Consider the following 12736-nt stretch of genomic DNA (forward strand, 5'->3'; position numbering starts at 1 on the left):
TACATGGTCAGCAACAGTTTGGAGAAGATGGGCTGCATTTTGTCATCTTTTGGAGACCTAGGAGTTGGAAGTATTACATCCATGTTTCTATCTTGTGATTCTATATTGCTCAGATACCTTTTGTTATTTGTTCTTTTTAGATATTCATGACAGTAGAGTGTATTTTGACATATTACACACTCATGGAGTAGAACTTATTCTAATTAGGATTCCATTCTAGTGCTTGTACAAGATGTGGACTTTCACTGATGGTATATTCATATGTGAACATAGGAAAGTTACATCTGATTCACTCCACTGTCTTTTCTACTCCCATTCCCCTCCCTTCCCTTCATTCCCCTTTGTCTAATCCACTGAACTTCTATTCTTCCCTCCGCCCTTGTCGTATTTTAGCATCTCTTCAACAGATCAATGGATAAAGAAAATTTGGTATATATACACCATGAGGAATTACTTGGATATTGTTTTAAGAAGAAAAGTGTTGAAAAAAAGAAACAAATGGGCTCTCAGCACTGTGTGTTAGTCAGCCTTCTACCACTGTGACAAAACTCCTGAGGAAAACTACGTAAAATGAAGAAAGATTTATTGTGTCTCATGTTTCAGAGGTTACAATTCATGGTCTCTTTGTGCTGCTATTTGGGGCCTATGGTGAGGCAGAATGTGGCAGAAAGGGGGTGTGTGGGGGGGAGTTTCTGGCCTTTTATTAGCTGGAGAGGGAGAGAGAGAGAGAGAGAGAGAGAGAGAGAGAGAGAAGAGGAGAGAATGTGACCAAGAATGTCTTATGCCCTTCAAATCAACTCACTCCCAGTGACCTACTTCCTTCAACTAGGTTCCACCTCCTAAATTCTTCACCACCTTCCACAGCATCACCTTTGGGGACAAAGCCTTTGGGGGGGACATTTCAGATCCAACCTATAGCTATTACTGTAATTACAACTAAAGCTAGAAATATGTGTGTGTATTCATACATACATACATATTAATGTCTACTTATACACACACATACATGTATATGTGTGTATATAAATACACACACATGCTTTTTGATGAACTTGTGTTGATTGTGCATATTGATGGGTTTTCCTGTGACTTTTCCACACATCCATATGTTGTGTGTGGATCCACCTTCCCGTCTAACCTTTCCCATTCTCCCTTCCCTCCCTTGCCCCCTGGTCATTAGTCCAGTCCCTGATAGTCTTTCTCCTCTTAGGTCATTTTTTAAGTTTCCACAGATGACAGAAAACAGACAATGCTTGTCTTTCTGTATATGACTTATTTCTGTTAGTGTGATAACTTCCCATTCCACCCGGTTTCCTACAAATGACAGAATTTCATTTTTGGGGGGTGGGTGTGGCTGAATAGTACTACTACTACTACTACTACTACTACTACTACTACTAAACACCATGTTTTCTCCGTCAATTCATCTGTTGTTGTGGGTGTGTAGGCTGTCCAGAATTAGCTACTAATGAACAGAGCCAGAATGAACACAGGTGTGCAGGTGCCTCTTTTGTACACTGACACACACTGTGGACAGACACCCTCTGGTAATACAGGTGTATCATATGATAGTTCCATTTTTAGTCTTTTGAGAAACTTCTTACTGTTTTCTGTGATGGCTATACTAGTTTACAGTTCCACCAATGATGCATAAGGGCTTCATACCCACATCCTTGCCAGCATTGGTTACTTTTTTGCTTGCTTCATTGCTTTTGATAATAGTCATTCCAAGGTGTAATCATGTTTTAATTTCAATTTGTATTTTCTTGATGGCCAAAGATGTTGGGCATTCCCCATATATTCATTGGATGTTTGTATTCCTTTTGAGAAATGTCTCTTTAGGTCATTTGCCCATTTTTTATTGGTTTACTTATTTTTATTGTTAATATTTTCAGTTTTTTATATATTCTGGATATTAATCCTATTTCAGATGAGTAATAATTTATTATTTTAACTAACAGGATTACAAATGAAATTATGCCCCATTAACCCACTCTAATGACCTGAGAAAACAATTTAATTGTAGGGTAGGAAAGACAGCAAAACTAAACATCTATACCTTGATATCTTGCCTCTGTGGTCACATTATTTTTTTGTATATGCTATAATGATTTTAATCTATCATTTTGTTTTATAGTAGAACAGTTGTAGCTAATTTGGGGGCAGCTGAATGGGGAATTTTATTATTATTTTTTGGTTCCAGGGATTAAACCCAGGGGTGCTTAACCACGGAGCCACATCCCCAGCCCCTTTTATATTTTATTTGGAGACAGGGCCTCTAAGTTGCTGAAGCTGGCTTTGAACTGCAATCCTCCTGCCTCAGCCTCCCCAGCTGCTGGGATTATAGGCATTTGCCATGACGCCCAGTGAATGTGGAATTTTTTCCAATAGGTAGAATGTTTCTGTTTGGGAAGATGAGAAATTTCTGGAGATGGATGTTGATGATGAATGCACCACAGCATGATGGTAATTAATACTACTGTACCATGTGCCTCATGATGGTGAAAGTTGTAAATTGTTTGGGAATTTTAATATTACCATAGTAAAACCGGAAATAACAACCTAATAGCAATATATATATATTTTAAAGACGAGCTTTCTCCTGTGTAAAAAGAAGAGCCTCCAAACTTCTGTGGAATATTCCTTTCTATCTTCCCATTACTATGGGAAAGTCTTTAGTGTTAGTGACAAACTGGACCAATTTGGCTAATAATCAGCTCTGTGCATTGGGCCTCAACATTATATAATCATCAATAATGAGCCTGTGCCTGCAGCCCTTCAGCTTCATGGTTCCAAGTTCAGTGGCCTCCATACCTGTGCCTCCTCCCATGATTGGTGGCATCAGAGAAATCCTATGTGAAACTGCACTGGCATCAATCCTGTGGATGGAGCTGGAGCCTTCAATGGGTATCAGAGAATAGATGAACCTTAGATCTTCATGGTTCTGCTATGATCCATCAGAGATGCAGTAAGTGCTGGAGGAGGTAAAGGATGGAGGAAGGTCTGTCCAAAGTATTGCTTCCTCATTATCACAGCAAACGTTCATTTTGAGTAGCCAGATAGGCGAATAATGATATGCAAAATCACATTCCACTATTGTCATGTATGTAAAAAAAAAGTCTTAGGTGTGATGATTGTAAAGTTTATGTTCTCAGTTGTGTCAAATTTCCTAGAAATCTCATTCAAAGTTTTACTTTCCTTCCAAACTTGTTCTATTTACCATAAACATCCCTTCCACAATAGCAGAAGATAGCTCCCATTAAACTGTTTCCTTAGTTTTCCAAAACATTTATGAAGGTGATGAGGAGGATGAGGATAGTGTTCATAGTAGCAGGAAACATTATTTAAAGCTTCCAGAGTGCCAGGCTCTGAGCTATACATTCTATGTAGATTATTTCAGTTTTCCTGCATAGTCATTCTCAGGTTAGAAGCACCTTATGGTCATTTTACAGAAAAGATAAGAGAACAGAATTTTTATGAAACTCCTGCTATGCTTTTAGCTTGTAAACTCTTGAGTTAACCATCATTTAACTTGCCTGTTACTCCAGCATGAGACCTGCCCCTCAGGGTGCACTTACATTTGGGGGAATCTGGTAAGTCACAGAACAGATCAGCAGGTGTCACCAGAGGCAGTGATTATGGGAACAATGGCCGAGATTGTAGGGAAAGATCATAGAAAGAAAAGACACACCATCATTCAGCACAGACTGCTCTCTTTCCCACTGCAGTATGACCTTGAAGCTGTCCACATCTTCCCACATTCTTAAAGTCAGACCACTTAACCTATAAAGGAGTCTTTGAGTCAGATTAATAATGGCTTCATTATTACTCAGGAAACTGGAAAGAGTTGAAATAGGTACCAGATATGAGCCTCTGATGAAGACCTCTGTACCTCTGCTAAAAACTTCCAGATGGTCCTGAAACAATGAAAAAGATTAGTCCATGTTACCCAGAGCTGGGAACTTTATTTTATATCCTGTTGCTTTGACTATTTCCATGAAAAAGAAAGTTGTAAGACTCTCAGTTTATTTATAGTTGAGACAACTGTGTTGAGTAAGGATCAAGCAGATAATTGATGCTCCCTGTGTGTTTAATATGTACTAAATGCATAAAATTGGGAAAAATAAAACTTTCATGTTATTATTTGTAGTAATGATAAGGTTAAGTCATCACAGCACTTAAGTAAAAGATTCTGTGACCTGATGGTACAGATTTCCTATTTTTGTAACAAGACTTTTTATTTTTCTTGTGTAACTATATGCTGACATCTATAGAGGAATGATTATCTGATTTCCATTTCCCCAGAACCTATACCTTGTTTAGCACAAAAGGGGACATAAAAAGGGAAAAGTCTCTGTTAAATATTAAAGAGACCCTTTTCTGGTCCACAGTACTTGGCCTACTCAGTGTGTATCCAGTGTTCTTGTATTTCCCTTCCTGCCCTTTTGTCTCTTTTAAGAATGTGCCACAGAACTAGAGACAGGTCACAATAGCTATTGTCTGTGTCTGTGCCATGGTCACCTGGGCCCTATGATTCCATTTAGGTGCATTGACATTTATTGGGCAAATTTATTCTGTGAGCATGTACAAATATGCAACAACAAATCCCATAAATATGTACAACTGTAATTCGCCAATAAAAAAATTGGCAGAGATTTTCATGCAATAAAATAAGAAAAATATACATAAATATTAGTGGCCAGGTGAGCCTTAGGTCTTGGGATGAGACCTATATTGGAGTTTTGCATCATTCCAAAGATTCAGTAACTTTGATAGTTGTATTTATCCACAAATTCACTGTTTAATTGTTGAATTCTTCACTTTTTGAACAGAACCCATGATGATTAAATACGTATTAGTTTCCAAACTTAGATATGTAGCATGAGTGTTTTGGAGATGAGTGTTATTCTCCATACCGAGAAAAGAGGTGTGGAGAAAGTTACCCTCATTCTTCATATAGTAGCAGTTCAGTGATGAGGGACTGAGTGTTGACTCTCTACCTCCCATCCCATGGCAAGGTCCCTCGTATTGGAGCCAAATGGGAATATTATCACCCACGCAGGATGAAATTTCTCTTTCATTTATCTTGGAAGAATTGTTACTAGATGGAAGTCAGGAATTAAAAAAAAATAGACCCAGCTAGGTATGATCAATTCATTTTCAGTGATGGTACCAAGAAAATTCAATGAAGAAAAGACGTTTTCTCCTTTGCATATAATGCTTCTGGAACAATTGAATAAATGTGTAAGAAAAATGAACTTCAAACTTACTTTAAAACACATAAAAATTTAAACTGACATGGATTAAAAAATAGAATAATAAATTTTAAAGAGGAAAAGACAAGAATATTTTTGTGGAATACACTAAGATTTTATTCACAGTTGTATAATGTGGCGGTTCATTTTGATGTAGTTACACAAGCACAGGATATAGCTTGTTCCAATACTTCCCCTTATCTCCCCTCTTCCCTTCCAATACTTCTCCTTCAGCTATTGGTTCTTCTTCCAACTGCTTATAGTTGTTTTTGAAATTTCATGCAATATGGATATACATCAAGGTGAAATTCACAGTGGTATATTCATATATGGATATAAGAAAGTTTGGTCAGGTTCATTCCACTGTTCTTCCCTTTCCTATCCTTCCTCCCTCCCCCTCAATCCCCTTCTCTGATTCCACCTACCTCTCCTCCCTTTTCATGGGGAATTCAGGAGTATTTTTGATGGTGCATATTAAGAATAAGGGTATGCATTGTATAATGACTGATAATTTGGAGGGGTAACAACTGTAGGTGATTAATAGTAAAAGCGAGTATATATCTATGCTTGGAATTCAATTATCGTCCATTCACATTGTTTGGGGAAATTCTAACTTGAGTAATAAGGAAAAAGACACAGAATTTTGAAAGAATTATCCTAAGAATAAAAAGGACAAGTTAAATGACGTCCTTCCCTTGGGTCATGCTGTGTGTCTTCTACCCCATCTGAAGTAGAGGTATGCACTTCACAGAGATATTGGAATCCAGGTGTTGATATAAGCTAGTGCATTTCAAAAGTATAAAAAGCCTTGAGTGGTCTTAATAGCAGATGAACTACTGAGTTTATAGGAAGTTAACAAAAATAAACTAAAATTAAAAATAAAATTAAGAAGAAATAAAATAATTAAAAAGCATTTCTTCAAATTTCATTAATTTTTGATCCTTGACCGGTACAGTGCCACACTAAGATCATATTTGGTCAGCAACATCATAAGATTATGTACATTTAACCAAACACTATTTATGTAAAGTTGAAGTTCATTACCATCAGAGATAAGACTTTTATATTAAATACTTCTTAAAAGACTATCAAAATTTGAGTGAGTACTTGAATAAAGGAAGTAAATCAGAAACCTAACAAAGAAGAGTTACTGGCACATAACTATGTATTCTGATTTCCAAATGTCAACTCTAATAGCATTATACTAATGCAGTCTAACTCTTGTAGATTTTGTAATATTGTGCATTTCAAGTACATAGATACTGCACTTTGGTTTAAGGTAAGAATAAGGTAAATTTCAATGCTTCTTAAATTCCTTCACAGTGATGTTGGTTTCTGTTTGTTTTTCTGGAAGTGGGAACTGTTACTTTTTCTCTATCATTTCCTCAAAAGAATAGGTCATATTTCAAGGTGAGCTTGGAGTTGTTATCACTGATGTTCTTGGTTTTCAGTGTTCAACTTAAGTCTCTCCAAAGTAGGTGTGCAATCAAGAAAGTGAATAACACAGAAACCATGAATTGGGATAGTTGAAAGTTTGGGTTTGTCCCAACTGAGAAACATTACTGAGGGTTTACAGAACTGAAGTGTGAACACTTAAATTGTGAATATGTTAGTTCAAAATATATATGGAGTACTGGGTGCCTGTTAACTTACTTCTTTTTTTAACCAACAATTTTACATTTTTTTTTCTTTTTGCAAAAGATGCCCAAGAAATACAGAACCACAAAATTTAACACAGATATCAGAATTCCATCTCATAGGACTCTCAGAGGATCCAGACCTGCAGCCTGTCCTCTTTGGACTGTTCCTAGCCATGTACCTGGTCACAGTGCTTGGGAACCTGCTCATCATCCTGGCTGTCAGCTCTGACCCCCACCTCCACACCCCCATGTACTTCTTCCTCTCCAACCTGTCCTTGGCTGACATCTGCTTCATCTCCACCACGGTTCCAAAGATGTTGGTGAACATTCAAACTCACAGCAGAGCCATGTCCTATGTGAGCTGCCTGACACAGATGTCTTTCCTCATCATTTTTGGATGTATGGATGATCTGCTTCTGACTGTAATGGCCTATGACTGGTTTGTAGCTATCTGTCACCCCCTGCATTACTCAGTAATCATGAACCCTCACCTCTGTGGCTTCTTGGTTTTTATGTCTTCTTTATTTAGCCTTTTGGACTCCCAGTTGAATAATTTCATTGTCTTACAATTTGCTTACTTCAATAGTGTGGAAATTTATAATTTCTGCTGTGAACCGGCTCAAATCCTTAATCTTGACTGTTCTGAACCCTTCATCAAAAACCTAGTCACATATTTTGTTGGTGCCATATTTGGTTTTTGCCCTATCTCAGTAATACTCTTCTCTTACTACAAAATTGTTTCCTCCATTCTGCGAATCCCATCCTCAGGGGGGAAGTACAAAGCCTTCTCCACCTGTGGCTCTCATATCTCAGTTGTTGGCTTATTTTATGGAACAAGTGTTGGGGTGTACCTTGGGTCAGCTGTTTCACATTCTCCCAGAAAGGGTGTGGCCTCCTCAGTGATGTACACCATTGTCACCCCCATGTTGAATCCCTTCATCTACAGCCTGAGGAACAGGGACATTAAAAATGCCCTAAGGAGGTTCCACAGTGGAAAAGTCTGTCAGGACCTGAGCTGTTCCGTTGGAATGTATGTGGGAGAATCCATGAGTAGTAACACCTAGACCTAGGAATTCTACCTCGTGGGCACATCATTTTTCAGTTTGTTAGCTCTGACACCTCATCACATTTCAGAGGGTTATGAGGCTGGAGTTACAGGGTGTGCTCACTCCCTTCCCACTCCTGAGTCCTCAGTGATTGACAGGCTCCTTCAGTTACTGTCTCTGTGGCTCAGTGTCCCCTCTTGGCCTTTGTCCTGTATTAACTATCCAGCTTATTGCCCATATGAAATTTACTCCATTATAATAACTAGATTTACTTCTATTTTTGAGTGAACACTGAGTGATTGTAACAGGGGGAAAAATGTATGTTGAGATTTGTCAACAATTGTAACATTTCAAAATGTGCTGAAGAAATAAAGCTTGTTTTGAATATATGTCATTGTTCAGGACATCCCTGTGAGATGTGGTAAGTGGCATCATATTTCAGGTTTCCTATAAAAGAATACAATTGGCCCCTCTTCATTTTCTGGTGTCCTGCCTTGCCATGGGTTCTCTGCCTCACAGATGTTTGCACAATTGTAATCTCATTTGCCTGAGGCTCTCAGTACAGCCAGTGCCAGACTGTTTAGAGGTTCAGTCTTCAAAACTGTGAGCTAAATAAACTTTCTTTTCTGTATATGTTACTCTGCCTAAGATACTTTGTTATAGCAACAGAAAACAGAACAATACAGGGCAGGGGCAATCTGCTTTACTTGGTCTATCAACTAAAAGGATAAACTCAACTAAAATAATTAGACACTTACAGACACATATACCCAGGATGATGTTTGATCAAAAATCTAGACATCAATAGCCCACCAATTTTATACATAAAATTAGCCATCACAATATCCTATTAAAATACAAAATATTTATATTTTATAGACATACATCCAGTATTTCAATTCCTCCCTAGATTGCTTGACTTTCTATAGTATGCTCCATAAACTCTTGAGAGAAGAAATGTGAGCTTATTTGTTTTTAATATGATGAAGAATGGAATTATTTCCTCCCAAGAATAAGAGTTATAGAATAAAATATAGATTTTAAACAGTTCTACAAAATAAATGTATACAATAATGAAGACATGCAATTTTTATAAATTGGAGATATCTAATAAAGAATGCAAGAAGTTCTGGTTTTAATTTTTCTTCAGGTACTCATCATAGGAGGAGAATTGGGATAAGAACAAATTACATGCTACCCTCAGTTTTAACATGTCACGTATTGTAAATTTTTCCTTGGCTGTGGTGTGAGTGTCCTGTCTGTGTCACCCTCTATGAAATGACTTCAAGTGAAAAACAGCATTCTGTTGTCCTATGGCACAGTCATTCTAAATGCCTTAGCCAATAGATTCTTCTACCCTAACCACCTCTCAATACCTGCCATCTGGCCTTCTTCACATTCTCTCTCAGTCCTCCAGATGCACCCTGCCCTCCATATGCAACTTGAGTAGGCATGTGTTAAAGCGTTCTTCACAACAGTTAAGGACGAACTGACTTCACTTCCACAGCATGGGGGTCTCTCAGCCAGGTAGCTCTGAGGAGGGAATATTGCAACAGACCACTCCTTATTTAAGTCCTACTTTGTCCATCAGGAAAAAATACAAAATCAAAACAAAAAAATAAATAAATAAAACCAGAAACACCTTATTAAAATGTCCAGGACTGGAAAACACTAAGGAATCTAAAGATGGGAAAAGACTGTAGAAATATCTCAGGAAATTCAGTTTAAGTCTAAGAGTACTGTGACAACCCATGCCTGAATTTAAAAGAGAAACACACACACATACACACACACACAGAAATATCTGGGACTGGAAGATCCTCAACTCCCCAGATATTGCCTGAAAACTTGAGGCCATTGCTATCTCAGAGCTCCACTCATTACTACCCCCAGAATGGGTGCCACATCCTCTGACCCAACTACTTTAGCTCTCTCGAAGGTAGTTTAGGGCACAGCTGATCATACTGGTGTGTCTATGGAGAGCCAAGGGCTGGAGACATTTGCCACCATCTTACTCCCCCACCTGGCTTTCTTCAGGGATCCTCCCTAACCCCCAGATTAAGGGCCACCACAGTGCTTATCTGCCAGGGCCAGGTATGATAGCAGGTAATTTTGTCAAAGACCAGGCAAAGGGTTTCCTATCAAAAGGTATTCATTCCTCTTATCATTTTAAAGAAGTACATTTTTAAAAGTAAACATTTCAGGTGTTTAAAGGTAAACTAATAAAAACAGTGTGACTTTGAATATGGTAGAAAACACATTCTATTTAACTTATTCAACTGTAAATTTATGAGGGAAAAAGACTCACTTAACCAAGAGGGTGCTGAGAAGATGTGGTAGAATGTATTGATTAAAACAGTCTTCAGTGCCTTGTTAAAAATCGATTATTTAAACTTTCATTCTCACCTTAATAGATTCAATTTACGGGCTTTACAAACAGAAAATTTGATTTTTTTAACCAGTTCCTGAATTTATTAGCTGTGTGCTAGAACTTGGTACTCATCTAAAGGCTTAATGTTTTCATTTTTAATGATAGTTAGTATAGCACTTTAGATTTTTTTTTAGTTGTCAATGGACCTTTATTTAATTAATTTACTTATAAGTGGTGCTGAGGATCAAACCCAGGGCCTCACACATGCCAGGCAAGCGTTCTACCACTGAGCCACAACTCCAGCCCTACTTGTAGCACTTTTGAAAATGGTAAGAACTCATTAAGGAAAGATATCATTGTTATTATCATGGTGGTTGTCAGCATCATCATCATTATCATCATCGTTTAATTTATTTGGACTCTAAGATTTCTTTCACTCTGGATGCTGGCAGATGGCAACATGTTTGTGTTTACACAGTGCAAAATCCTTTCCCCCTTTTTTGTTATCATTTAAAAATTCAGTGTTTATCTTTTACAATTGCAATTTGTTAAAAGACCCTGGGTTTAATCCTGGTGCCATACCCTGACCCCTGGCTAAGAAAGAGAGTTTAACATTTCATTTGGAGGCCAGTGTTGTTCAGAAATTACAAAGGTTGATGATGACAAAAATGTTTATGACTACTCATAAAATTCAATTAAACACAAACCAAAGGAAGCAATATCTACATATGAAACATGGAGTGAAATGAAAGCCATCACACTCCTAGAGTCACGTAAAGGAGAATGTAGGTCTATATGGTTGGTTTTTTCAACCCGAACTACAGAAAGAAAGAAAGTGATAATGAGACTAGAATGGCCTGCTCTGTAGCTTCATGAGGGCAGTTTTAATGTCCTTGTTCCTCAGGCTGTAGATGAAGGGGTTCAGCATGGGGGTCACCACAGTGTACATCATGGAGAACACAGCAATCTTTCTAGGAGAGTTTGATACAGCTGAAGCAAGGTACACTCCAATGGCTGTTCCATAAAATAAGCCAACAACTGCCAAGTGAGACCAACAGGTGGAGAAGGCTTTGTACTTCCCACCTGAGGATGGGATCCTCAGAATGGAGGAAACAATTTTATAATAAGAGAAAAAAGATCCCTAAGACAGGAAGAAGGCCATAGATGGCACCAACAGTATACATGACAATATTTTTGGTAAAGGTATCAAAACAGATAAGACTAAGGATCTGAGAAGGTTGACAGAAGAAATTAGCAATTTCCACATCTTTGAAGTAGGTAAAGTATAAGGCAATCAAATTGTGGAGCTGGGATTCCAAAAGGCTAAGCAAAGGAGACACCAGAACTAAAAAGCCACAGAGGTGAGGGTTCATGATGACTTGGTAATGCAGGGGGTGACAGATGGCCACAAAGTGGTCATAGGCCATCACAGTCAGAAACATATCATCCATGCACCTGAAAATGAGAAAAAAAGACATCTGTGTCAGGCAGCCTACATAGGAGATGGCTCTGCTCTGAGTCTGGATGCCCCCAATCATGTTTGGGACCATGGTGGAGATAAAACCAATATCAGCCAAGGACAGGTTGGAGAGGAAGAGGTACATGGAGGTGTGGAGGTGGGGGTCAGAGCTGACAGCCAGGATGATGAGCAGATTCCCAAGCATGGGACCAGGTACATGGATAAGAACAGTCCAAAGAGGATAGGCTGCAGGTCTGGGTCCTATGAGAGTGCCATGAGATAGAATTCGGAGGCAAGTGTTAGATTTTTCAGTTCAGTTTTGCTTGGGCACCTTTTGAAAAAGAAAAATGTATTGGAAAAAGGAAACCAATAAATACATGCAAGCATGAACACAATGTTACCCATTACATTAGCCTAGAATATTTAAACACCACGCATATGTTTGTCTTGTGGATATAAGTAAAAGTGAGATTCGCCGTGGTATATTCACATATGCAGGAAGGAGATCTCGGTCTGGCTCAGTCCCTGGCTCCTCCTTTTCCCAGTCCTTCCTTTCTCCCCCTCAATCCCTTCCTCTACTCTCTGATACCTCTTCTATTTTCATGGAATTCCTTCCCTCCACCTTTTCTTTCTTTTTTCACTTATTTTAGTACACTAAATTTGATCATTTACATCAGAAAGCATTATGCACTACTTATTCCCCTGAGTTTTTCTGCTTCTTGTTCATTCTATTTTCCCTCTTGTGTGAATAAAGTCCACACTCAAATTTTGTATGTATTTCAACACTAATTAATAGATAGCTTGAATCATTATTTGTGTTGGACTCTAATTTTGATTAATATGTTGAAAATGAAGGCACATAACCAATATCATCAGCCTTAGGGCACATTGCCCCATCAATGATTCACTGGTAATGAAATATTAGTGCTTTTGAATTTTCTTGTTGTGTATATGTTTATTTTGTC

At 38.1% G+C, this 12736-nt stretch overlaps 1 protein-coding gene and 1 pseudogene across 1 annotated transcript; one reads left to right on the forward strand and one right to left on the reverse strand.

Moving 5' to 3' along the window:
- Positions 1 to 6939: 6939 nt before the first annotated feature.
- On the forward strand, positions 6940 to 7959 carry LOC124102168 (putative gustatory receptor clone PTE01; the record flags this gene model as incomplete). The annotated part of the gene is made up of 1 exon (XM_046458368.1): positions 6940 to 7959. A coding segment is annotated over one exon (1020 nt), but the record flags the coding sequence as incomplete, so codon positions are not given.
- A 3200-nt stretch (positions 7960 to 11159) lies between these two features.
- LOC124102170 (putative gustatory receptor clone PTE01) lies at positions 11160 to 12047 on the reverse strand (annotated as a pseudogene).
- Positions 12048 to 12736: the final 689 nt, after the last annotated feature.

This window comes from Marmota monax, unplaced genomic scaffold, assembly GCF_021218885.2.
Source record: "Marmota monax isolate L192 unplaced genomic scaffold, Marmota_monax_Labrador192_F-V1.1 WCK01_AAM20220418_F8-fsc00612, whole genome shotgun sequence".
In the NCBI taxonomy this organism is placed as follows: Eukaryota; Metazoa; Chordata; class Mammalia; order Rodentia; family Sciuridae; genus Marmota; species Marmota monax.